This window comes from Carettochelys insculpta, chromosome 1, assembly GCF_033958435.1.
Source record: "Carettochelys insculpta isolate YL-2023 chromosome 1, ASM3395843v1, whole genome shotgun sequence".
Taxonomy (NCBI): Eukaryota; Metazoa; Chordata; order Testudines; family Carettochelyidae; genus Carettochelys; species Carettochelys insculpta.
The window spans coordinates 263,404,034-263,431,901 of record NC_134137.1 but is presented as its reverse complement, the minus strand read 5'-3'; the positions used below and the strand labels follow the sequence as shown (position 1 = coordinate 263,431,901).

The 27,868-nt window shown below is 44.9% G+C and overlaps 1 protein-coding gene across 3 annotated transcripts in view; it reads right to left on the bottom strand.

Annotated features, from left to right (window-relative positions):
* Positions 1 to 685: 685 nt before the first annotated feature.
* Positions 686 to 27,868, bottom strand: part of KDM5A (lysine demethylase 5A) — a 77,050-nt gene continuing 49,867 nt past the window's right edge. For 2 of the 3 annotated variants that reach the window (XM_075006316.1, XM_075006308.1), the window contains 10 exons: positions 27,313 to 27,668; positions 26,626 to 26,764; positions 25,501 to 25,680; positions 24,963 to 25,118; positions 15,310 to 15,861; positions 13,936 to 14,079; positions 9,231 to 9,390; positions 8,695 to 8,915; positions 5,932 to 6,342; positions 686 to 3,276 (listed from right to left, as the gene is read on the bottom strand). In XM_075006316.1, the coding sequence (XP_074862417.1) occupies positions 3,064 to 3,276; positions 5,932 to 6,342; positions 8,695 to 8,915; positions 9,231 to 9,390; positions 13,936 to 14,079; positions 15,310 to 15,861; positions 24,963 to 25,118; positions 25,501 to 25,680; positions 26,626 to 26,764; positions 27,313 to 27,668 (2,532 nt within the window). In that variant the 3' untranslated portion in view covers positions 686 to 3,063. The remainder of the gene's footprint in view (positions 3,277 to 5,931; positions 6,343 to 8,694; positions 8,916 to 9,230; positions 9,391 to 13,935; positions 14,080 to 15,309; positions 15,862 to 24,962; positions 25,119 to 25,500; positions 25,681 to 26,625; positions 26,765 to 27,312; positions 27,669 to 27,868) is intronic. The other variant, XM_075006325.1, reaches the window with a different exon arrangement.

Below are 27,868 nucleotides of genomic sequence, written 5' to 3'. Positions count from 1 at the left end.
CTACTTCACCAGGCTATTATGGGGTCATCTGCACGCACCAAAACACCCTATTTTAAAATGTATTTTAGTTCTGGCTATTGCAGGTAAGGTTGTTTACTAGCTCTGAAAAAAAGGCAGACATTTAAGGAAGTGTCTTGCACAATTTAACTTGGGGGATTTTTGGTTCAAATCTCAGAGTCAAAATCCAAATTACTAAGCAACTCAGGATTTGTGATAATTCTAAGAACATTTTTATGGTTTTGATTAGTACCATCTTCTACCACTGCCAGTTTTTTCCACAAACTTCGTAAGACAATTATTTAAATCATTGTAACTATTGCCACCCATTGACAAGCATTTTGCTTCCCCCCACCCCCCCTTTCTAAAGTTACACATTGCATGTACAATAGCTATAGCCTTCTGTCTTGGTTCTGAAAACTTTCCTTGACAGCATACAGCACATGGAACAGGTTAGGTGTAGTCCCTCACTACCAATAAATACAGCTAGCATTTCCAAGTGGTGTGGACTTCAAAAAGCTGCAATCAATAGTGTGTCCAACTCCAATACTTACCACTCATTTTTTGTTTAATGTTCTCTAAGCCTGCAAAGAATAGGCAAAAAAACCCTAAACCCTGCATCCTCTGTTTGGTGATCCTTCCTCCATTGGCTCACTTGTTGTTTGGAAGGTACCAGGAAGAAGATTCTCTATGTCCTGGCTCAGAGAAACAAGAACATTCATCCTGTTTGCAAAGGGATGCCCTTTAGGATTCTCTTTGTGGTATACAGTATTTCCTCCATCAAAAGGAGGAATGTTCAAATCACTGGTCTAAGTGAATGCTAACCATGTTTTTCTCCAACAACATGGATTTTAAATGTTCTGAAGAATGCTGAGACCTAGGTATTGTTTTAAGATTTCTTGAACTGAGTAATTCTCCCTATGTAAAATGTTCACTCACCGGTGACAGGTCTTGCTGTCTGGAGGCACTAATTCAGTCTTGATTAAGGCAGAGTACCAGCCTTTATAGAAAACAAAAGAACGACTTACTGTCACTGCTTTATAAAAATAGTGGGTTAAAAAAGATGCTTTTAAATTTGGAGTTTCTGGTTATCATGGGTTGCAAAGAAAGAATATAAACAGGAATGAGTCACCGGTTCAGTTTCCCGTGGCTTCACTCACCACTTCTAGGCCACAAATTTCTTGACTGGATGCAGTTACTTTATAGCATGCAAGTGGTCAAAATTGACCATGTCAACTTCTCATTCCAAGGCACTCCATCCCCTATAACATCCACCATATCTCTCAGTGTCTACAATCATTTCTTTTATGATAGGCCCAGACCTCCCACTTTACATAGCTGCTGCTGCTACCACCACCACTTCCCAGGTGTCAGGAACAGAGAAGCTAGTCAGGTGAAGTTAATCTACACAAAGTGGACCTGTGCTGTGTTTCTAGTTACTCTTTTTCTGGAAAATATGGGCTGGTATCTAACCCAGCTAAAAACTCGCAAATATTAAAGTACAAGAGAAGGGACACAGAACAGTCAAGACAGAACATTTTTTTTGTCAATTTTTTTTTAAATCCCAGCCCAGCTTCTAATAAGACTGGTCACTACTTACAACACTCCTAAAACTGTAGAAGAGTGGAAACACAACAGGGAAGGGGGGCAAGACAGCACAGTGGCCAGCTTCAGACACTCACATACATAAAACCAGCAAAGACTGGAGTCAGCAAGGCCCAGATACCCTGCTAACAGGAACAAACCCAAACACGAAGGTTGCACGTGAAATGTATTTACCTCTTTAAACACAGGCATCTGGTTAAGCTAGGATGGGGAAGATAACTGCTAATTCCTTGTACTACAAGGAAAGAACCGAGTGAAAAAAACCAAGCCTCTGGGCAGGTTTTTTTGCTTTGTGAACCTCTGTCTCTGTGCTGCTGGTAACAGTGGTAAGTATAAAAAAATCAAAGAAAAATAATCTATTTATAGAATAAGTCAGTAGTCTGAGACATTTAGAAAAAAGTAAAAACAAGTCCTTTTTTAAAAATGGATTTACTAAAACAGCTGTCACCCAGGATTACCCCACACCCTCTGTCCTCCAGCAAAGCCAGGGGCAACTTCCAACAGGATCTGCTGCAGATTGTAGGCTGGTATCCAGCAGAGCCAGCAGGGAGGGGAGCTGCGCTGTCATCAATATCTGCAGACTGCTTGCTGGCCTTGTGATACTGGAACTACTTGTGAGTTTAAGGTTTCACAGAAGCACGTCTGGGTAACCCAATACCTAGAACAGGAGAGGTGACCCTTGTAGTGAGAGAAAATGCTCTTTGCTTTCCAGGCTCTGGCACAGACTGACGTTTTGACTGATGCTTTATGGCCCTCCATAAGATGGGGAGATTGACCTTCCCCATCAGAGAAATACACGTGGTCGGGTGGGCTGGGTGCCTTTTTGGTAAACAGAACCTGTGCTGATTTCTGAGACCTTGAGCTCCTTTGCCCTCTAACTACAAAATAGAAACTAAGAGCTATTCAGTCACCCCCTTTCATCCCCATAATGTAGTGTGAGCGACCTGGCCACTGAGGCAGGTTCACTGTCCTTGGACACTTCCCTGTTGGTTCAGTTGGTATGGAGAGATCACTGGCCTGAAGGTAACTTCCAAATCTCTGCATGGACAATGTGACTCCATGGGGCATCCTGATAGGACTGAGAGCTCCAGCCAACCACCACCAATTCCAGGCCAACCTCGCTTCCCATTTCACAGATGCATTGGTAACACATCCAAGTGTCTAATCTAACAGCCTCATGTCTGCTCAGCCTCTGAAGGCAGCACCCACACTCAGCTGGAAAGATCACTTAAAATTCTGGCTGGAACTCCCACAATGGTGGTGCCTGCATTAATAGGTTGGAACCATTGTGCCTCTGACATCCCCATTGTACGGAGGAAGCCAAAAATAAGGGACCGTCTTTGCTGAAGGGCTGTACATCCTTGGTAGTGAAGCTGAGTGGCTACATTAGCATCAAACACCCTCTTTCAGTAGGGTCTCCATGGTCCGTTTTTCTGAAGTCCCAGCAAGAATGAGCAGCTGCTAACTCATCTCCTTGAGATCTTCCATTGGTAGCTTGTAGCTCAGTAAGAAGGGGGGAGGTGGTGCATGAGCAGGGCTACTTGGGCCCTGAGTCGGTTTCTTTGCACAGTTTATACAGATGTAATCCTCGTTTTCTGCCATTTCCGGAGAGACTCCAACACAAACTTGATGAAACCACTCATCACAGCCACCATCACACTGTACCCAGTCTACCTGCAAGAGACAAGATCAACACCACATGAAGAACGCTACAAGGGGGAAATAAGTCAGATTCAAGACTCTAGACCACGTGTCAGAAAATAAGCCTGGAGCTCTGTTTGGATGAACAGTCCACAGAAGCCAAAATCGTTAAGAGTTCTTCACTATGACCAAAATAAGGGGGAAAAAGACACACTTGGCATTGTCTTCTACAGCTCACTCACTTCACACTCAAGCTGGATTGCCCTAAAGGTGTAGAAATTCCATGGCTTCAGGGTGGCCTATGGTTTAGGAATGATTTCAATACCATTGCATAGATGAAAGATCATATCTCACAACATGAGGACTCTTCTCGGTCAGTTATCATAAATCCAACTTGCCCCAAAGCTACCTACACAATACCTAGGCCTATGTATTCAGGAACCTTCCTCCATGATAATCTGTTGTGTTTATGTCAGTATCTCCTTAAGAGCCCAGGGAAGCAGAAACACACAAAAGTTTACTCAAGTGCATGGAGGCAAAGGGCAATACATGCAAAGGGAATGGATTAGCACTATTGTGATTCCTAGGGAAAAATTACAAGGGAAATATTAGAATGAAAAAGCCTTTTTGAAATCCAGGAAAGCCTAGAACACATGTTATCACAGGGCAAGGACATATGACGAGCCTTTGGAAAAGAGCAACTACAGTGGTAGTCACTTTTCAGACAAAAATACTGTTTGGTTTTTTTTGCCTATCATTACCTTCCTTTTCATCAGAGTTCAACTAAGGCTACTGACAAACAGCCAAGTTCCTACATTGGCTTTTCAGAATACAGAGAAATCTACCTCAATGACAGTACAGTGGTTTTGACTTTCCCAGTTACGAAAGAAAGCAGCATTAGAGATGCATTTATAAAAGGAGTCTCAGATCCATACAGGTGATAAACCCTTCTAAAATAGCACTTTCTGTGAGATTTAGATTTGCAACAAGTGAAGGGAAAGCCTCACCTGTGCATGAGTAAGCTGGAAGATAAATGTTTTACTCTGCATTACTGCTTGACATGGGGCTTAGTTTTTATTAACTTTCCCAACACTCCTGTGGATCATCACTTGAAACAATGATCTGGAAAGAAATTTCACTTCAAAGCCACAACTTCCAACTTTTACTATTAAATCCCCCCTTCTAGAAATCTTATGGAACTGAAATATATTTCTCTTCTTACTTTCTGATACCATGGAATAAGTCAGGCTTTTGGTATCCAGCTGGGCTCAGCCACCTATCAAAATATATTTGCGCCCCAGGTGTATTGAAGATTAGATGGGACATGGGTTACACAGCAGTGGTGTGAAGATCAAACAACTATAGTTGTACATCAAGAACATAAAAACAGCCATATCGAGTCAGTCAGTGATTCATCTAGCCCGTGTCCTGCCTCTCAAAAGCAGCTGGTGCGACATGCTTTGGAAAGAATGAACAGGGCAATTATCAAGTGATCCATCCGGTCATCCAGTCCCAGATTATGGCAGACAATGGGTTAGGGACACCCAGGGCATGGTGGTTGCATGCATCCCTGATCATCACAGCAAGCAGAAATTGCTGGACCTAACTTCCATCAACTTATCTAGTGTTTCTTTTTTTTAAACCAATTGTACTTTTGGCCTTCATGACATCTCCTGGCAATGAATTCCACAGGTTGACTTCGTTGTGTATAAAAATGCCCCCTTAGTTTGTTTTAAATCTGCTGACTGTTTAAGTGGATGACCCTTAGTTTTATCTGTTAGGTGAAGGGGTAAATAAAGCTTCCTTTTTTTTTAAGCACTTTCTCCACATTGTTCATGATTTTAGACCCCTCTCTCTCTCTCCCTCTCACCCACCCAATAATACTAAGAAATGTTCCGACTAGTCAGAGTGCTAAACAGAATACTAAGAATTTGCTTGTTAGAGTAGCTTTATCATCCTGCGGTATTTAAATAAATATATACTTTATCAAAATGTAAAACGCACAGACACTATTCCTCTACTGGGAATCTCATTTCCAGTCAAAATATACTTAATTCCCAAACCACCAAATATCTACCTAGGACTAGGAAAGTGGGGCAGTACAGCCTGTGGTTTCACTCAACCAGCAGCCTCATAGCTCATGGGCTTTATGCAAGAGCTTTGGATGATTAATTTTTACTTATCAGGACTGCGTGTCCACTTTAGAACTGTTATTCAGAAAGAGACCGTAGCCAGGGAACACTTCCAGCTAAAACACCGAATTAATCCTGGGAGGAGAGAGAGGCAGCAGGATGTCCTCCTCATGAGCAACAACAAAGAATACGGAGGAAGGCTTGTAGGTGGCGTAACATTCCCATTCAGATGGGAGAAATGCTGTCAAAATCTACCCTACACACCCTTCGCCAACAGCCTGAGGCAATACGAAGAATGTTGAGCTTAGTTCATAGTCGCTGTGCAGCGTGCTGGTTCACAGAATTCAGTTGCTTGGGCATGGAATAGCTGGCAGGGCTTCTTTGGCCTGACTACTCAGCATTCTGAAAGTCAAACCCACATTACCAGTCTTTGTGTGCCTAGCATATTAACCATATCCCTCACTACTGGTCGAAGTCTATTAACCGTAAATAACTCTTAAAGAGGTTTTCATTACCTCTCCCCAGTTGATTGTGGCAAAATTAAGCTACAACTCACCTTATCCTTGCACGGCCGTTGGCAGTTCTGTGCAGCGCACACAGCATTCTCGTCATCCGACTCCTCAGCTCCTGACCAATCGTATTTTGATGGAATATCCAGCACCTTTTTCTCTCTCTTTTTCTCTGTGCTCTCCTTTGTCAGGTCCACTTTTGCTGCAGCTGCCTTCTCTCTTTTTTTCTTCCGTTCCTCCTCTTTAGCCAGCTTCTTGGCTAACTTATTCAACTCCTTTGTTTTGTCCATGGTTAGTTTTAGCTTCTTCTTTTTGGGTTTCTCCAATTTCTTCAGCTCTTTAGACTTCTGCTTCACTTCTCCAAAGAACTGCTCTACTCGCTCCAGCTTTCGCTTCCGTTTCCGTTCAGAAGAATCTCTTGGTCTCATTTTCAACGGTTTCTCATCCAGGCTGTCATCCTTCATAAAAAAGGAGAGGATTTAAAACAAATTAAGATAATTGTATATGCTAAATTTCCATTATGTATTGGAGACATCCTCACATCTCTACCTCCTATTTCCCAGGTTTTAGGCATAGAAACAATTGGCTTCAGTGAAAATTATCAAAAGCAAGCTTGGCCTTGGACTGGGAATAAGCAAGAACAAAACCAAATCTTAGTCCTCCTACAAATGTCTTTTACATAACTCAATGAAGAAGCATAGTAACAACTTATTCAGAATCCTTCTTCTTAGGTTGTTTTGCTTTTCCAAAGGCCATCACTGACTCTTAACCTTTCCTCTTCTTACCAAGTTGACTAACTTCATTTACCACTTTAACTCCGGCAAGTGAAAGCTAGGAAGTAGTCCCCTTTATTCAGACTTTGGCATCCTACCTGGTGGTCAGGCAGCATCCTTACTTACGGTAGGAAATACAAAACAGCAAGTGATGAAATCTAAAAAATGTCTCTTTTTTCAAGAAGATGCCTTGGTGCTTAAAGCGAAGGGAAAGAGAAATATCAGGTGCATAACTAGAATGGATTCTGAATTGAAATATACTTGCAGGTGCCACAACTAGCACCTGTAACTCTTTAGATCACTGTAAAGATCAGATTCAGATCAGAGGTAAAGGCTGGGGGGAAAAAAGGCAACTATTGCCACTATAGTTAACATGCTCAGCATCAAACCCTATATTTATATCCAAAAGATTCCCAAAATAAATCACCTTCTTCCCGTTAGCACAGGAGCCTTGTATCTGCAGTCAAACTATATGCTAAAATCGTAGTTGCACTGACAAAGACTAAACACATGTTAAGGGAGACTCCTTGTATTTATAATCAAGTTTCCTATACAGTTATTCAGCCTAAAACAAATTCACTGCAAGCTTCAGTTTTTTAAAAAACCCTACTACTGCATAGCTAGATGCATGCTAAGTGAGCATATAAAGATTTTCCATTTAAAATAATTAGTTTTGGCCAAAAAAGCTTTCCCCACAGTTAACATAAAACTCATCTGCTTTGTAAACTGCTACAGTCTGTGTCTACAGAGCAAATTCTTTTGATTGTAGGCACACAGACAGCTATTTGCTGGCACTGAAAATGATTAAGGAAACTCTTTGGAGGCATGGATTGTCTTTGTATTCTGTGTTTGTACAGACCTTAGTTCAATGGGGACCATGTCCACAGCAGATTCCTGGTCCTATGACCATACAAACAGTAATACACTGATGACTGCACACAAAACCTTAACTCTGCCCTTGTGTGTGCAGACATTACAGTATAGTCTTACTTGATGAAATACTATGTTCAACTGCAAGAAGCATACTTTACTTAGTGTTCAAGACAGATGTGCTCAGGGAATGAGGCAGCTATTCACTATTCCTTTCTATCTTCATTGTTACAGATGCAGAAAAGGGGGGAGAAAGATGAAGTGACCTGCCTGAGACACCTTAGAAAACTATAGGTTGCCTGAGTTTGCTCTCCCAGAAGATACATAACTTATTCAGGCACCTTATGAAACTTCTGGAGTGAATGAGGTTAAGGGGCTTGGAAGTGAACCTCAGAGCAAATCACATAACCCGACTCATTCTCTATCCAACATGCAAAATGAATGAGGCTGAGGTTATGAGGTGAAAAAACCCTGCGTGATTACATAAAAGTTCTGCAATACATAAATTCCTGCTTCCAACTGTAAATAAAAAAGTAACCCTCACTGGAGGATTCTCTCATTTTCCTCCAAAATTTGTTACTGAAGTATGGACAAGCCTGTGTGTATACACAATTTCCTTTCCCACTAATAAAATATTGAACCCCTGTAATAAATGGATACAAAGCTAGATGACAGGGACAAGTGTTACTTATTCTGAAATAACAATACCCACTATCCTTTCAAAGTAGTTCAGATTCCAAACACTTGATTTGTTACTTCTGAATGCACTGGTCTGCAAACTTAACCTTATGGTTTGGTGTATGGAATTTCCTAGTTTTTAATCAGTTTTTCTAATAAAAGCAATTCCACCAACTTCAGGACAGCAGTGGAATGTTTTTACTGAACAATAAGTACAATTAACAGGACAGGCGTTCTTGTTGTAGCATACAGAAGACAAGCTCTCTGTGAAAAACACCGACTGTGAGATACCCACCTCAAACAAATGCTGAGCTGAAAAGAATGTCATGAGGGAGGTTTGGATTTTTTTGGATCTAGGGCTATTTCTTTGAAACCAGATGCAAAGTGTCAAAGCAAAAATCTACTGAAACAATAATCTGAAATTCCATTTAAAACTTACAACAATGACCCAATTTTAATCTATACTACAGTTTTTCTTCACGTTTTTACCTCCATGATGTGAAGGAATCTGTCTTCACAGGGTGGATGAGTGGCCTGTAAAATCCTCCAGATATGTTGGGTCTCATCCAAAGATACTTCCAACAGATCTCCTATCATCATTAGATCCTCAAGTTGAGACTTAGCACCAGGCGACAGCTCTAGCACAGGAGGTTCCAAACTGCGAGGCACCAGGGGACTTTTCCGGGGCTGTTTCCTTGGGGTGCTAGAACCTATCAAACAGAAGGTAAATCAGATTGGTTAGACAAAGTCTGTCAAAAAAAAGGGGTATTTTTCAGTAACAGTCTGAGGATGGAGAAGGCTCAAACAGAAGCTCTGGGTGTTAGTAGATCCACTGAACAAGAGCAAATAAGAATGTTGTTACGTTTCTTCTGTTTCCTAATATGCTGAACGCTGGCTGTGTTTCTCACATACAGACATAATGCCCTCTGAGATTCTGAGATAATTATCGTTACCCTTCACTGGCTAGGGGTCCCAATCACCAGCTCAGATCCCTTCTAATAGCTAATGCATACAAAAGGCGATACCTTGAGGACAACTTTTGGAAGCAGATGAATATGCATGTTCGGCACAGAATGAGGGAGCTGTCCACATGTGTGTCACCACTTCCTCTGACTTGATGGGGATCTCCTCATCACAGAATAGATTGGGTTCCAGGCTGCTTGAAGATTTCACGCTGGCGTTATCCTGAAGAAGCCAAATAGAGAAAAACACATATGTAGGCTGTCGCAGCTGGAATTTATCTACTTTGGGACAGATCCAAAGCCCACTACTTCTTGAACCTGCTCAGAACCACCTTGCCACAGAAATCCACAGTGCCATCCATCTATTTCAATAATGAGATGGCAGCAGCAGCTGTAGACAAAGAGCAACTTGTGCCATATATACTGGTTGAATGCAGTGGAAAATGAGTGATTTCCACACAGATTAATTCCCCAGGCGTGAACTCCATTGTCAACAGAATGATGGAAGTTTCTGCTGTTGAGGTCTAGAAACAAGGATTTTATAGGCATACTAGATTTACCTAGCATAGCCCCAGTCCTTAATTTCTGGGTTTTTTTAGAAAGATAAAAGAAAACATATATGCTTCATTTAAACCTTTGCTCGGGGGTGTGGCTCGGGGTGAAGGGTTCAATACGCAGACTTCCCACAAAAGAAAGGACTATCCCAGCACTCTCTCACTGCAGCTGCTTCAGGCCAGACGAGAAGTACCTCTCCAAGGCTGCTGAAGCTCCAGCGGACACAGACCACGGATGTTGCCAGACAAGAGAGTTTAAACCTGAAGTAATTTTTAACAAGAAATAATCCTATCCTATCCTTTATGTGAAGAGATGCTTGTGGGAAACATGACTACTGAACAACTGGCATCTTTTGCAGAGTAGACGTATGTGTACTGCTCTACATGAGGGAACAGATAAGGATATTACACAGAAAAGCCATTAAGAAAGAAAACAAGTTTGTGCTTTATGTAGTAAAAAAGGGCGATCCCTGGCAGGTGGCTGTAAACAGGAGGGGGTGACATGATGCAAGGCAGGTGTGCACCCCCCCTTGAGGGGGCATGAAATTTTGTAAAGGTGGGGGTACAGCATGATCATGCTCATCCATCTCATTAAAAATGTTGAAATCGGTTACTTATATTTATGTATGTGTACTCACATTTATAAATAAAGTTTTTATATTCTACATACTTATTTCCTGACGTGGGACAAAAGGTTTTCATGTGAACATAACCAAAATTTTTGTTGCTTTGGATTATATCAGACAGGTGATGTTGGGGGGGAGGGGCTGCTAACTGCAGGGATGAAACATGGGGCCCAGCAAAAAAAGAAGGTTTGCTCATTCCTGGTCTAAGGATAAATTTAAGATGATACTTACAGCAGTGTTTAACTGATGTTAAGGTGACAGGATGGTGTTTATTAGGATTAAAGAGGAGAAAGCTGCAGACACTATACACAAATACACTGAGGGTTAGAAGCATGGACACAGGAAAGGCCAGATCTTAGAGACACAACATGCAGGAATAAGTAGCGAGGTTCATATATGGGTTGGTTATGACTGTCTACACAGGACAGAATTCAAGAGGGCACATAGATGTGGGTACTGCTGCTCATCTACCCACTAGCTGGGGGAAAAACAGCACAGTGGAGCATTTGTCTGGAGTTTTCTAAACTGCCGCAAATCACAGCCGCTGAGAGCAGAGGCGTAGCACAAAGCTACGCGTGGCCTTGGGGGCAGGGTACCAGGTAAGTGCCTCATCATGCCCAGGTCCTGTGCCCCAATCCCACTCACACATCCTCCTTCCCTCACAGACCCCACTCTCGTACCCCCAATAAGTTTAAATACAGTGCACTAAGGATTTATTTTATGGCATGTTACACATGTACATATTCTATAATGGCTTGTACATACATACATACATATAAACAAAAGCTTTCACCCCTCATTATGGCGAACGCCCATGATCTAGAAAATTCCATAAACTGGCATAATCCAAAAGGTGCCAAATTAAAGACATTCACGTATTTTAAAGGCTGTAATCCTGAATTAACAGGGGGAAGTACGAGATTATCTAGCTGTCCATCCCACATCCAATTTTATGAATCTAGAGAGATTTCAGATTTACAGGAGTGAATGACATATTTTGAAACCACAGGACTATAGACTGCATTCCCTAAAATCCAAGCAGCAGCCCTGCAAAAACTCAGGAATTTCCAGTTTTCCCAGCATGCCATTTCTTAATACAGACCTGTGAAGTGCCACATGTACCAGAAAGCCCTCATCACCGTGTAAGGAAATGCTTTGAAATGTTTGGAATTTTTTAAAAACAAATCGCTTAATACCAAACTAACTGAAATCCCTAATTTCTAAAGTTCTTTCACTGGTCTCTCACATAGGATTACAGAACAATTATGTAGCATTTTTTTCTTTACTGCCACAGGTAGTAACAGAAATACTAAGCCGTTAAAAAATGGGATCTGAAGAGTGCTAAAAGTAGTAACTGCAAAAAGTGAGGCAGATCAGGACTGAAAAAGCTGAGTTCCTTATAGAAACTATAGATTTTACCTTAAAAACACACACATACTCCTCCCCTAAAAAAAAAAAAAAACACACAAAAAACACAGATGTTTCATTGCCTTTTAACTCTATTGTATTCACAGGGACTTCAAATTTTTTCAACTTTACTATGCCTCATGAAGAAAATACAATGCTGAATCAATAAGGTGACCGCTTGCACTCAGGCCAAGTCTACAATACAGGGTAAGTCTGAACTAAGATCGGCAACTCCAGCTATGTTAATTGGGTAGCTGGAGTCAACGTACCTTGATCTGAACTTTGGCACCATTCCCACAGAAGGAGTTTGATAGGAGAAACGCTCCTGTTAGCTTCCCTTAGTCCTCCCAACTGCAAGGAACACCAGGGTTGACTGGTATGTCCTGAATGTTTGATTAAACACATCCCTACCAGATGTGCTAACTCAAACTCCGGAAGATCAACCTCCAGAGCACTGAACCACGCTGAGTATACATGCCCTAAGAGAACACACTCGCATTCTTCACCAAAAGCAATGAGAAGCATCTCAGAGCATAGTTTTGCCTTTTTATTTTAATAGTCTCACTGAAAACACCCACTCCCTAGGGTGGCATGACTAAGCTCTGCAGTTTTCTTTAGCTTAAGTTTACATTTAGACCCAGAACCGCAATCCTGACCTCCTCCCCAAGGTGGGGGTGAACAGTGCTACCTCCTCTGAATGCACAAGCGGGGCAGAGAACAGATGGCTCGCTAAATGCCAAAAGGAGACTGAGCACAAGAAAAAACAACTCTTCATACAGAATGGAATTTTCAAATCCCACGTTTTCCTACATGGTAGCTTGAAGAACTCCTCCTGTTTTGGGCACTATTTAATTTGTGACAAACATAAAGGCTGTGTCTACACCTGCATTCCTCTTTCGAAAGAGGTATGCAAATGAGGTACATCAAAAATGCAAATGAGGTACAGATTAGCTTATCTGGCACCTCATTTGCATACTTTTATTTCAAAATAGCGTCTTTCAAAATACGAAAACCAGTGTAGACACTGCTCTTTCAAAAGCAGATTCTTTCGAAGATGGGGGTTACTTTCAAAAGAGCAGTGTCTACACTGGTTTTCTTCTTTCGAAAGTAGCTATTTTGAAATAAAAATATGCAAATGAGGTGCCAGATATGCAGATCTGCCCCTCATTTGCATTTTCAATTTAGCTTATTTGCATACCTCTTTTGAAAGAGGAATACAAGTGTAGACACAGCCACAGTATTAGTGAAAAAGTACAAAGCAAAACATGATCCCCATGTGTGCATAGCATAAAATGCAATTCCTCTCGTCTACTTGTGGCTCCAAATCCCTGAGAAATGCAAGTACCGAGAATTCAGTACTAGAGCAGTGTTGTTTTAAATCTAGTCATGATGATGCATTATGGAGTTTTAAATAAGAATATTACAATCAAAGATGTTCAAGAACTCTAAATCTATAACACAGAGATGCAACATCAAAAATCTCTTATGAAAACACAAGGCCACATAATGTATTTTATGTCTTGTGTACAAACAGAAATCATCTGAAATAATGTTGAGTGCGAGTTTTAAATGAAACAATTGCTCTGGGTAAACTCCATGTACAGACAACTGTTTTGAAATAAAACTCTTTTCCTGGTTTAGCTTAAACCACTTTCGAGATGGTTTGAATTAACTTGCCAAAAAGCATTCCTATTCCAGAACAGCAATGTTCACACATGAGCCGTGTCTACACGTGGCCCAAACTTCGAAATGGCCACGCAAATGGCCATTTCGAAGTTTACTAATGAAGCGCTGAAATGCATATTCAGCGCTTCATTAGCATGCGGGCGGCCGTGGCGCTTCGAAATTGACGCGGCTTGCCGCCGCGCGTCTCGTCCAGACGGGGCTCCTTTTCGAAAGGACTCTGCCTACTTCGAAGTCCCCTTATTCCCATGAGCTCATACGAATAAGGGGACTTCGAAGTAGGCGGGGTCCTTTCGAAAAGGAGCCCCGTCTGGACGAGACGCGCGGCAGCAAGCCGCGTCAATTTCGAAGCGCCACGGCCGCCCGCATGCTAATGAAGCGCTGAATATGCATTTCAGCGCTTCATTAGTAAACTTCAAAATGGCCATTCGTGTGGCCATTTCGAAGTTTGGGCCACGTGTAGACGTAGCCATGGAATTATTCCAAAAGGCTTATTACCTTTATGTCATAGCCATATGTCTCCCTGATGTCTTCATCAGAATCTGTTTCTTCATCATCATAATCCATGGTTTGTCGTGGGGATGACGACACACTCCCTATCACACGGTTAAAAGCAGATTGCTGGAAACTAGTCAGGTGGCCCTAAGTGACAGAAGGGAAAGAAGAATAAAGCAGCAAACAAATGGATACACGAAAGAACTGCAACAAAAAACATTTCTGGAGAGACTGATTATACGAAGGCTAATTGCCCTCCTTTGGCTTCAGGAATACCATCTGTACATGCATAGCAGAACCCAGGCAAAACTGTCACCATCTTTTAAGGTTTGGGCAGAAAACCTGGGAGGCTGTCTAAAAATAAGCCAGTGGGGTTTATATGTTTAAAAAAAAAAAAAAAAAAAAAAAAAACAACCCTCCAATCCTTTTGAGAAGTAGTGACTGGTGGACCCTACTGACTCTTCATTTTATCCAGAAATGTCAGAGCACGGTCAGTGGTAGCTGAAGCTTCTTCCTCACCATCATCTCAGTAAGCCCCAATCTTGATATGAAGGAAGCATCTTTAGCCATTGCAGTAGAACACCTGAAGTCCTTCCTGCAACTGCCAAAAAGGCATCAGTTGCTTTACAGACAACTATCTGCAAAGACCAATATTGAAGCCCCCCCATCCCTCTGCCACCTACTTCAGTCCTATGTGCTTGATTTGCCAGTCTTTATTGCAATTATTTTTGGTCCTCTGTACTTATAAAATGTCAGTCTGTATTAGAAGAAGTGGGTCTGTCACACGAAAGCTCATCACCGAATAAATCATTTTGTCAGTCTTAAAACTGCTACGTGACTGCTGGTTTGTTTTTTTGGCGTACAGACTAACAAGGCTACATCTGTTACTATTCAACGCGTCATACAAGCCACTCAACTTGCCAGATAGTACTGGAATTTAGATGCCTCAAGTGCTTTATAAATACTTAAGCCTACTGATGACTTTCTGACATTACCAGGGAGCTACATTCAAATAACTAAATGAACTAAATGAAGGACTCAACTAAAGTTGAGCATATAATTGCTTCTTACCCAAGATGCTCATAGAAAGACTGATGAATTATAGGCTATGTCTAGATTGCAGGCTTCTGTCGGGAACCTGGATGTCTCCTGACAGAAGTCTGCCACTCCAGGAGCCTTCTGCCAGCAGAGCGGGTTTCCTGACATTTGGCCCCGTGCAGATGAGCCAAATATCAGGAAAGCCTCTTGTGACAGAATTGTTGGCAGAAGATACGCAAATGCGTTGTGCAGTTTATGTATCTTCTGCCAACAGATCTCTTCAATCTAAGCATAGCCATAGTGAAGAAGTGAAGACTAAAGATACCCCACACAACCTACCTGGAGGTCAGGGTTAGCTGCTGCTTTCTGTAGCTCTGCACTGATTATCTTCTCTGTTTTCTCCCTAGCTGCCTGCTCTACCATGCGCTGGCTGAGAACAGAAAGCTTGGCCAAAGCAGATGACAGTTCATCAGTGGCCAGAGCTTGCCGCGCTCGGTCCTGCCAGCTCATGGCACGTTCTGTCAGGCACTGTAACGCCTCCCCCTCAGGCAGCCGTACTGGTAATTTCTGCAGAGATACCAGCAGAGACAAGATGGTTTCAAGCCGGGGCCTTCGAGAACGCATGCAGAGTGGACACAAGAACTTGACTTCTTTGGCCTGCCAGCTGGAGCCCTTCTTTTGGGAGCTGATTTTGGGGAGAGGCACACAGCTGCTATGAAACCAATCCTTGCAGAGTTCACACTGTAGCATGAACCCACTAGCTGTTTTGCGACAGATGCAGAACTTGACTTCTTCTATATGGTCCACCATGGTCATCTTAGCCAGGTTAGCTGCCCTGAGGGCATGCATGGCTTCAATCTCCTTCTGTTCCCGGTCCTTGAATACAGCCACCTGCACAGCACAGAGAGTGATAGCTGATAACTCTTCACAGCAAATGGTCACAAGATTTTGCTTCCAGAATAAACAACACTGAAAGGGAGGATACAAGGCCACACTATGTACCTCATGTCTTGTCTACAAATATAAATGATTCGAGACTATAAGGTAGGGTGAGCTTTTCAAGAATCTCCGAAGAAAAGTGACTCAAAAACATAAGAAAAATGCAATTCCAATTTCCTCCCCAGAACACCGCTATTGCCAGACTTCTTCTGACACACAATCAATACCTAGTATTTATACAGCACCTATCTTCCCAGAAGCTTCCAAAGTACTCTTCAAACTGAAAACAGCTATCCAAACTGTGCCAGGAAACACTTTCCACTGAAATTCAGCCACCTCTCAAGGGGTGTATTGGCTTAAGGTTTGCTGCTGTGCTCTCTTTTCCCCATTTAAATTGCAAGATAAATTAGACAGTGAAATGTACTTGCTCAAATTGGAATCTGACTCACAAACCCACACTAATGCTCCCTAATCCCATGTAAGGCAATGGCCTCTTTAGGACAGGGTCCGAATTTCAGACAAGCTACCAACAGCATGTCACCTCACCCTCCCTATGCAATATAGTCAGGCATAGGTTTGAAACCAGTCTGGAGAGATGAGCATCACCTACTGAATCACCACCATCCTTCCCTGTAGCACCTAGTGTCTTAGTGTCTCTCATTCAAGTAGAGATCTTGTTCAACTTGTGATCTGATTGACAATATGCAAACTAGTATAACTGCCGGCTCTCAGTCTCACTATTTTCCTCACTCCTTTAAGAAGGAAATCTAGACAATGTTTACTGGGCCCTTTAATTGCTGGAATCATCAACTCACTATAGAGTGGTCACACAACATTTTTCTCAATTCCCACACCGTCAAAACAAAACAACCCTATTCTCTCCCTCTCTGCCCCAGAACAGGATGGATAAAATTGATGATTTTTTTAAAAAAATAGATTATCTATTTTAAAATACTCATTTAAAAATAAAATACAATTAAATTACATCATCACAAACATGCTACACATACACTTATAGTCTCATAAAAATGAATTACTGGCTCTTATCTGTACAGCCTAACTACCAGCTCTTCCTTCTCGAAAGTTCTGGGCTTTCAATTCCCGTTTCTCAGAAGGCCAAGAAGTAACAGGTGCAAAGCTGGATAGTATTGGTTTTGCTCTGTGCTTATGTTGTGATGGACCTTGGCCAAGTGGCACAGAAGAGTTAGTTAAGTCAATGTCTTAAAGACAGAAATGCAATATATGGGAAAGGATGGAGGCAGCACAGAAAGGAAAGAAAGGTTACTCACCGTAGTAACGGTGGTTCTTCGAGATGTGTCCCCGTGGGTGCTCCACATTAGGTGTCGAGCTCGCCCGGCACCGCAGATCAGATCTTCCAAGCAGTTTCTGCCGGACGGCGCACGCGCCGGTGTGCACCGCTCCCTTGCGTGCTCCTGGCCACGTGCGCGATCCGGTCCCCGCCAGTTCCTTGACCAACCGCCTCGGATGCTCCTGCAAAACACTAAACAGAGATCCGAAGCGGGGAGGATGGGCGGGTAGTGGAGCACCCACGGGGACACATCTCGAAGAACCACTGTTACTACGGTGAGTAACCTTTCTTTCTTCTTCGAGTGTCCCCGTGGGTGCTCCACATTAGGTGACTACCCAGCAGTAACCCAAGATAGGAGGTGGGTAATCAGATTATGTGCAGCTTGTCCCCGAGAGGACCGCTGTCGAGAGACGGGTATCCTCTTGGAATACCCTGTGAAGGGCGTAATGTTTGGCGAAGGTGTCATAGGATGACCAGGTCACTGCTCTGCAAATGTCTTTTAGCGCAACGCCCTTGAAAAAGGCTGTTGATGCCGCCACCGCCCCAGGTGGAATGAGCCCTGGGCGTGGCCAGTAAAAGAGTCTTTTTGAGCTCGTAGCACATTTTTATGCAGGATACGATGTGCTTCGAGATTCTCTGCGAAGAGAGACCTTCTCCTTTCGATTTGGGAGCAAGAGAGACTAGGAGTCTATCCGTTTTCCGGAAGGACTTGGTCCTGTCTATAAAGAAGGTTAGCGCCCTCCTCACGTCCAGGACATGTAGGCGCGCCTCTTTGTTAGAGTTATGAGGCTTTGGATAAAACGAGGGTAAAACAATAGGTTCGTTAATATGAAACTCAGAAGAAACTTTAGGAACAAAGGCTGGATGCAGCCGTATGGTTACCGCCTCCTTGGAAAAAACAGTGCAGGGTGGCGTTGCCATAACTGCCGCAAGCTCGCTCACCCTGCGAGCTGACGTGATTGCGAGAAGAAAGGTCGTCTTTATCGTAAGGAGGCGGAGGGAAACCGTGGCCAAAGGCTCGAACGGTGGTCCCATTAGCGCATTAAGCACCAGGTCCAAGTTCCACGAAGGTGGAAGCGGTTTCCGAGCAGGGTATAGGTTTACCAACCCTTTGAGGAACCTGATAACCATGGGATGGGCAAACACCGTGTGCCCTTCCTCTTCGTGTCTGAACGCCGAAATGGCAGCAAGGTGGACCTTTAACGAGGATAGTGAGAGTCCTCCTCTCTTGAGGTCCAGTAAATACTCTAATATTACAGGTATAGGCACCGAAAGGGGGGCTAACTGTTTGGTAGAACACCACGCCGTGAAGCGAGTCCATTTCTGCTTGTAGGTCTTCCTGGTGGAAGTCCTCCTGCTACTTTCTAGGACTTGCTGCACTTCCTCCGTACATGTGCTCTCTAGGGAGCTAAGCCATGGATTAACCACGCTTGTAGTCGCAGGCCTTGGGGGTGCGGATGCACTATGGACCCCTGGGCTTGCGTGAGCAGATCCGGCGCCACCGGAAGGGGCATCGGTGGACGGTCTGACACGCGCAGGAGTAAGGGGAACCATTGCTGTCAATCCCATGTTGGGACTATCAGGATCATTCGGGCTCCTTCCCTCCTGGCTTTCTGCAAGACTTTGTGGATCAGCACTGTGGGAGGAAAAGCGTAAAGCAGGGGGCCCCTCCAGGAGATCGCGAATGCGTCCCTCAGGGTCCCCTGTCCCAGTCCTGCCCTGGAGCAGAATCGTGGGCACTTCTTGTTGTGTTGAGCAGCAAACAGGTCTATCTGGGGAAAACCCCATGCGTGGAAAATCAGTCGTAGCAGATCGGGACGGATCTGCCACTCGTGCATGAGTGCGAAACGCCTGCTCAGCTGGTCTGCCTTCACATTGTGAGCGCCTGGTAAGTACGAGGCTTTCAAGGTTATATTGTTGGCGATGCACCAGTTCCACAACCGGACTGCTTCCGCACATAAGGCACGGGACCGAGCTCCTCCTTGCCGATTTATGTAAAACATGGTGGAGGTATTCTCTGTACTGATCCCACCTACTTTGCCTTGTATATGGTCTCGAAAGTGTCTGCAGGCGTTGAACACTGCTCTGAGCTCCAGTATATTTATGGGCAGTGACTGCTCCGTGGAGGACCACAGCCCTTGCGTCACTTCTTCGCCCATGTGTGCTCCCCACCCTATGAGGGAGGCATCTGTAGTAAGAAAAACCGATATTTGTGGTTGGTGGAAGGGTACCCCTGTTAGAAAGTTCTTGGGGTTTACCCACCATTGCAGGGATTTGCGCACCTCTGTTGTGGGCGACACCACCCTGTGAACGGTGTGTGCTGCCAGTTTGTATACGCTCGCCAACCAGTGCTGCATGCTGCACATGGGTAACCTGGCGTTCTGTACTACGAACGTCGCTGCTGCCATGTGGCCCAGCAGCTGTAAGCACGTCAGAACTGGCACCGTAGGGCTGAAGGTGATGACTTGCACGAGGGAGCCGATGGCCCGAAAGCGTGTCTCTGGTACATACACTCTCGCTGTAATAGAATTTATGCGTGCCCCTCTGAACTCTATGTCCTGTGTGGGGTTTATCTTTGATGTTGCCAGATTGATGACCAGGCCGAGCGAAGAGAACGTGCCTGCTGTGACACGTATCATGCGTAGTACCTCCTCCTTCGAGGCCCCTTTGAGTAGGCAGTCATCCAGATACGGGAATATAAATACCCCCTGTCTGTGCAGACAGGCTGACACCACTGCCAAGGTCTTGGTGAAGACTCTGGGGGACGAGGAGAGGCCAAACGGTGGGACCTTGTATTGAAAATGTTCTTTGCCTACCATGAACCGGAGGAATCGTCAGTGAGCCGGATGGATAGTTATGTGAAAATACCCGTCTTGTAAGTCGAGGGCTGCGAACCAATCTCCATCGTCTACTGCCGTAAGGATGGAGGCGATTGTGATCATCCGAAAGCATTGCTTGCGCAGGTACCGGTTGAGGCCTCGAAGATCTAAGATGGGCCTCCAGCCTCCTGTCTTTTTCTCCGTGAGGAAGTACCTCGAATAGAACCCTTTCCCTTGCAGTTGCTCTGGCACTCTTTCCACTGCCCCTATGAGCATGAGATGGTCTACCTCCTGCTTCAGCCTCGCTACGTGGGAGGCCTCCTGGAGGTGGGGTCTGGGTGGAGGTCGTGGCGGTGGGAACGACTGGAAGGGGATGGCGTACCCCGTGGCTATGATCTCCAGCACCCATTTGTCTGTGGTGATCCTTCGCCACTGGTCGTAGAATGGTCGGAGGCGATGGTGGAATAACCGCTTCGGATGACCTTGTGCGATGGTAGTGATGGCGCAGCCCTGGATCTGTGTGTCAAACTTGTGGCCTCTGGCCCTGCCCCGAGGACGCATGGGTCTGTTGGGAACGTCGCCTGGGAGTTCTATACTGCTGGTGCTGTTGATGTCGCCCTTGCTCGTAACCCCTGTGGTACTGGGGACGCTGTTGCTGGTACTGGTACCGTCTTTGTTGAGGGTAGTACTTTTTCTTTCTGTATGGAGGGGTGTAAATCCCCAGGGTCCTAAGTGTGGCTCTTGAATCTTTACTGGAATGAAGGACCGAGTCAGTTGATTCAGCAAACAGCTTCTGCGAGTCGAAGGGAAGATCGACGATCTTTGCCTGCAGATCCCTCGGTATACCCGAAGTCCGGAGCCAGGACTCCCTTCGCATCACCACTGCTGCAGCTGTGGAGCGTGCTGCTGTGTCCGCAACATCCAGGGCGATCTGAACTCCCGTCCTCGAGGCCGCGTAGCCTTCTTGCACGATGGTCTTGAGCACCGGTTTCTTGTCCTCTGGAAGCGAGTCCATGAGGGAGGTTAACCTAGTGTAGTTGTCGAAATTGTGGTTCGCTAGATGCGCTGCGTAATTTGCCATTCGCAACAGTAGAGTGGAGGAGGAGTAGACCTCTCTGCCGAACAGCTCTAGCTTCTTGGCATCTTTGTCTGTTCCCCCTGTCTTGAATTGAGATGTCTTTGATCTTTGTTGCGACAAGTCTACCACCAAGGAATTTGGTTGTGGGGGGCGGAACAGGAACTCCATGCCCTTCGCCGGCATGAAGTATTTCTTGTCCGCTCTCTTGTGGACAGGCGGAATAGTCGCAGGGGTCTGCCATATCATAGTGGCGGACTCCAAGATTGCTTCATCAAGCGGTATTGCTATTTTGGAGGAGGCCGGAGGTCTCAGATTTTTGAGGAGCTTATGGTGTTTCTCTTGCACCTCTGCTGTCTGGATGCCTTGCGTGAAGGCCACCCTTTTAAACAGCTCTTGAAACTGTTTGAGATCGTCCAGACGATGGACGTCCCCCGGGGCCGTAGCCTCATCCGGGGAGGAGAGCGAGGAACCACTAGGATACGCCTCTCTGGACCCTTCTGGTTCCTGTTGGTGATGGTACATCTGCTCGCTGGAAGCTTGCAAGGGAAAATTTCGGGGTTCCATAACCAGTTCCCCCTGAGATACTTGAGGTCTCTGTCCCCGTTCGCAATTGCCCTCGGGGATACGGGACCGTCTGTGGGGATCTTTCCCTGGTAGACTGCCGGTGGTGTCTATGCCCCGCGTGATAGGGATGACCATGGCAGCATGGGCACTGTTCTTGGGAAGGTGACCTGGACCACTCCCTTGGTGCATACCCCCTGCGTCTGGGGGAGCGAGATCGTCGAGAGACCTGGGACACTGGAGAGAGCGATTTGTGATAGTACTCCAGCGGCTCAAACCCCAAGAAGGGTGAAGGTGGTCCCAGCCAGGGAGAGGCTGCTTGTAAAAATGGAGACGGGGGCTCCGGGTAGGCTAGGGGGGAACCCTGCCTTCTAGTTGGAGTCTGCAGCATGAGCGGAGGGCTGAGAGAAAGCAATTCTGCAGCCCTGTCTGGAGAGGGGCTGCGGTGCCTTGTTTTCTGTGCAGCCTTCCCTCTCCCTTGAGGGGGTGGCTCCGCCCCCTGACGTGCAGGGGATCTCGGCCCCGTCCGCACAGCGCTCGGCACGCTCATGGGTGGTGCCGTGCGGGCGGTGTGCTCCGGTGCCTGCAGGCTGCGTGCCTGCGCGCTCTGCACCGCTGGTTCCCCGGGGGTCAGTGCCGCTGCCTGCGGTGCCGCCGGTACCGGCGCTTGTTTAGCCGCCGCCCTGCCTGCTGTGCGGGGCGGCTGTTTGATCATCGGAGGCTGAGCCGCCTCCACGTGGCTCTCCGTGCCACCGCCGATCAGCTGTTGCTGCGGCTGGGGGCTGTGCGCTCCTCCCGTCCCGCTCGCTGTTGCTGCCAGCAGGGATCGGGTTGGGGAGACTTTCCTCCGTTTTTGCGCTGATGGGGTGAGGGACGCAGCTTTCCTTTTATGGGCCCTGGAGGGTCCCTCCTGCTGCGGCCGCTCCGGCACGTCTGGCTGGAGGGCTTTGTCGAATAGCAGCATTTTAAGCCACATCTCCCTGTCCTTCCTTGCTCTGGCTGTTAATTTTGCACAGAAGGAGCATTTCTGCGTGACATGGGACTCCCCAAGGCACCTTATACAGTGACTGTGCCCATCAGACGCTGGTATTGCCTCTCGGCAAGACTCACATTTCTTGAATCCTGAAGAGGACATTGTTGGTGAGTCTTAGTTGTTAATGGGGTACTTAGCACCTTCTCTGTGCTGTTTTCCCCCTCTCGGATAGCCTGCTGCGGCAGGAGGGCTAACGGCCCTAGGCTCCTGGCCTCCAGTGCTCCGCTTGTTACTAGGACCGGACTGAATTCCGTCCCGCTTGTTGTTTCTTGTTTTTTTTTTTTTAAATAACAACTGGCTAACTTAACAATAGACTAAGACCTTGAAAACTTTAAAGAAAACAGCTAAAACCACTGAATACGCTAACTTGGCCGTAGCCTAGTCGGATTCCGTCTGCAGCCGACGGCAGTTAACAGGAACTGGCGGGGACCGGATCGCGCACGTGGCCAGGAGTGTGCAAGGGAGCGGCGCGCACCAGCACATGCACAGTCCGGCAGAAACTGCTTGGAAGATCCGATCTGCGGCGCCGGGCGAGCCCAACACCTAATGTGGAGCACGCACGGGGACACTCGAAGAAGAACAGTGGGGTGGACTGGAAAGAAAAAGGGAAGCCCTTATTAAGCATACACAGCTTCCTATTTCCCCCACATTTTTGCAACAGAAAAACTGTCACGGCTTCTGGGCGTAAGAGACCTTATCTGGAAATACTTGAAATTCATTCCTTGGGTAAAAAAGGAAAAAAAACACAGCAAGTGTAAGCAGTGCAGGAAGATGTATGAATGAAATATAATAAGGAAAACTGCTTATTGAGAGAAAATGGTGTGGATGAAATGTGAATATGGCTGAATGGATCCACTGGTTAGTAACATGAAGAATGATGCTCTCCAAAGTGAGTTATTTAAAAAACTCTCTATGCCTTTTAGAGAAAGTTGATTTGAAAATTCCCAAAAACTGTTTGCTATGTTGGATGTCACCAGGAAAATAAAGGTTTATCTTAGCTAATCCTTTCGGTTTGTTAATTAGTTTAGTAGGTTCAGAATCTGTCACTCAAGTATATAATATAGAAAGATACAACAACAGAAAACTAGAGTTGCCAGTTGCCACTTGGTTTCTTTTTCTTATATCTCATAATACATGCCCCTTATTTTGGAACATCATGGCCACACACCATAATGGTGATTATTCCCTGTATTACTTCAGTATAACTAAGCTTTTCCAAAAGAACCCCATTTTATACTTGTTTTCTCAAAAAAAGAGAGGGCAGTGAGTTCAACACGGCTTATTCCAAAATTAAGTTAACTCTAAGCACAGTCTGAGCTTTCTTGGTAACTTGATTTAAATCAGTGATTCTTGTTATTTAAAACTGCCTTGATTTAATCTGATCCACCCTGTCCCAGAAGATGAGTACTAGGCAACAAGTGATTCAGATCTATTTTTGCAGTGTGCGCGCGAGGGATGGAATAGCTTCATACATGCATACATACATACATACATACATAAGGTTTTAAACCAACTTTACTTCAGGCCAAAGAGTCTGGAATATAAACAGCCGCTGTATGTATTTGAGATCAGGAAAAAATCATAACAGTCTCCTTATTTCAATAATGTGATGACTTGATCTACTGGCAAGTGGCTACACAGCCCTTAGTGGAGCAAATTCTGCATACCTTTCCCCACTGGGGGGCGGGGTGGAATTCTCAAAAAAGCCAATCTGCTCGCACCAACATCTTACTTCAAACAGGTCTACTTCTTTAACTGTAGTTTCTGGTGGCTAACCCTCTTTGGGTAGAACTTAGTTAATTTTGGTACAGAGCAGGGTCAAATCTAGCCACATTTTCTTCACTGTTTTTTGCGGGCTGGTGCCAGCTCATTCCTTTCAGTTTTTTTTTTAAAAAGGATTTCAGTGCACATACATAAATGGTGAATAGAAGAGCGCACATTTATTAATCCTGGTTCAATTAAAGCTTTTCTTAGCAAATCTGCATTTTACCCAGTATATTTTCTTTGTGAGCTGTATTCTTTTTCCTCCCACTGTCCAAGTATTTAAAACATCCCTAAAACAGCTGAACTGCATGCTTTTGATAGGCCTATTATTGAGGTATTCATTTCAGTAGCATTCATTTAATGGTCCTCTAGATTTTCATAAGAACAAGAACACTTAGGAGGCTGGAGTTTAAATGTAATATAAACCACATTTTCTCCAAAAAGCCCTCAAGCCACTTGAGACACCAGTCTTTCTACACAGCTCCTCACCACAGATGCAGTGTCCCTGGTCTCCTCCAGCCCATCCTCCAGTTCACTCAGGGATTCCAGATCAAGGTCTTTCTCCTTCTCCATTAATTCCTTCACCCTCTTCCGTCTATTCTTACTGCTTCCATAAATCCCAATATCGTTTCGGGGACTCAAAATCTGTGAGCAAAAAAGGCAACAACATAAAACCCAATGATACTAGTCACATGAACCCATACATGGCACTCCAACCCATAATTCTATGCTCTTTCAGACTAGCACAATATACCATAGAATGATTACACATAATAGTAGAGACCCTTTTTCCCCACACAAAACACAAGTTCTACTCCATCACCTTAGCAGTAATAGTAGAAAACCTCAGTACAGAACTCACCTATAGGAGACTGTGCATGACTATGTCCCTCCTTGATGTAGGACTGAAATTTATGTTTGACTCCATTAGAAGGGGTAAGCTGTAACTCATATGCTCACTTCCCACGTTTCAGAAATACACCACAGCCGGTTCCCTGGGTCTCATACGTAACTGTCTACTGCTCACCTGTAACAGGGTGTAGCTTGAGTTCTTCTTTAGGAAAGTCCTTGCTGTGCGCTCCCTCCAAGCACGGGCTGCTGCTACCTGTGACTCCACCTGCGGCAGGGCATCAAGACGTACTGGTATTGGACGGCCTTTTGCAGACAAGTTCTCCAGCTGCTCCAGATAGGCGTAGTTGCTACCATTCTGGGGAAGAACACAATGCTATGAACCATGGAACTTTAGCACCAAATTTATTACTCACTGACCAAACTTTGCTCTGAAACCACCCCTCACCCTCATCTCATAGCTATTCTGTGCAATGCAGATCTCCCGCTTACTGGATAATCTATGACGGGACTGGCTAGCTCAGGGATCTAACAATCAGATAGCATTTCACCTTGACTGGTCATTGAAATCCACCCAAATGAGCAGCAACCAAAGTTACTAGTTGAAAGGTCTCAGGAGCCCATGTGAAATGAGTTGGTAATTCTCAGCATCCCTTCTAGCAAAAAATGTGACTATATCACCATCAATGGCAGTCTCAGCTCAGTGGTCAAGAACTGCATGGACAATGGAGACAACTCCCTTCACCTCTGTAGAGAAGACCTCTCTTAGCCCAGGTTGAGCCAAATCAGTAGGGTAGTGAAAAAAGGAGACAGACTATGTTGCACATGTTGTACCTAATCTGTGGACAGACTTCAGTCTTCAGAGAGGTCAAATTGTGCTTTCATAAGGAGCCATAAACATGTGGAATAGTCAAAATCTTTTCTATGTTGAGCTTAATCACTTGCACAGCCATACTGAGTCTTATATCACAGCTATGCATCCATAGAGGCAACATATAGACATAACAGTATTAAGATTAAATAAGACCCTTTTACAGAGCTGCACCTGAGATAAGGAGAAAACTGCTGTTTTCTGTAACTCATGGTGGGGTACCCAAAGGAAAGTGGAAAAGAAAGGAATAAGCTTCCCATAGGAAAACAGGTAACAGCTAAGAATGCAAAGTAAAGAGTTCAACATGGGAGAACAAGGTAAGGGTGTTATAAAGGTCAAATAAGCAATCCTTCTCCTCCGACTTCCTTCATGGACAGAACTGTTAGAAAAGAGCACATGTCAATATATTTCACTGCCTGCTGTTAGCCCTACCTGAATGGCCTCCACTTTGGCTGTCCAGTCTCTAGCTCGCTGTAGGGCTTCTCTCAGTGCCAATACATTGGGCAGGTAAGCTGGAATGTTCTTTGCTTCGTTCACAATGCTTTCCAGGGCTATCATACTTTGTCGTGGTCTAGCATGAGAAAAACCTGATTCCAGCCTCATTTCAACAAACAGTCAGTCATGTGAAGTCATGATTAGGGGAGGTGGCAAGAGAGATATACCACTGCAGTGTAAGATGCAACAGCTTTGGTCTTGCAGGGAATGGTTTACTACTAGATGCCAGCAGAGGTTCTATTCACCACCAAGGTCAAAGCACACTGTACCAGCAACAGACCTCAAATTCAATCTTACAACCTTGACAGGAAGCTGGTAGTGGTGACAATTTCATGAGAATAGAGAAACAGCAGCAAAGTCATTTTGAAAACGCTTAGGCTTCCTCCCGCAGTCACTACCAACCCCCAACAGGGAATCATCTCTACCACAACAGGTCACTACCTCAGTTTAAAACTTGGTGAGTAAGACAGCATCAACCAGTGGAGAAACTGGTTAACTTTTCATAGCCCCCGCTCATCACTATTTTCCTAGGACAGACAAAATGTATAATTAAGGGAACATTCTCCTTCAAGCTACAGAGGACTTCTGACTATCACAGAATGTAGTTACTAAGGGAAAGCTCACCTTGCCTGCAAACAGACCTTGGCCTTCTCTTCCCATCTCTCAGACACTGTGAGCAGCTCCTGAAGCTCAGCCATGGCCTTTTCTACAGCATGATGCGGTGCCAGCCCTACACCTGAGTCAATCAGCTTCTTCATCACATCCAGAGTGACTCTTTGAGGGTCCGAGAGAGTCAACCTCACCTCATCCAGCCAACGTGCTTGCTGCAGCTCTTGCTTTAAACGGGGCAGTTCTGGAAGTTCTACATAGAGGCCAGAGCCCATGTCTATCAACATTTGCAGCTTGGAAGAGTCTGGGATCTCATCCATCATGGCTTCTTGAGCACGCTCATGAAACTCCTCCACATCATCCAAAAGGTTCTGAAACAGATGTGCAGCAACAATAGGCAGCCGTTCAGCTCTGAATATGCACAGCAGAATCAAAGCAAGTGCTATCTAGCTGGTCAATGAGTTGCATCAAGATAAAATGACCAGTCACATAAAGGTTAGGAGTTATTCCAGCTAACCATTAACATCCCTAAACTCTATCAGTGCAACCCTAAAGGTAGATAGAGTTAAGC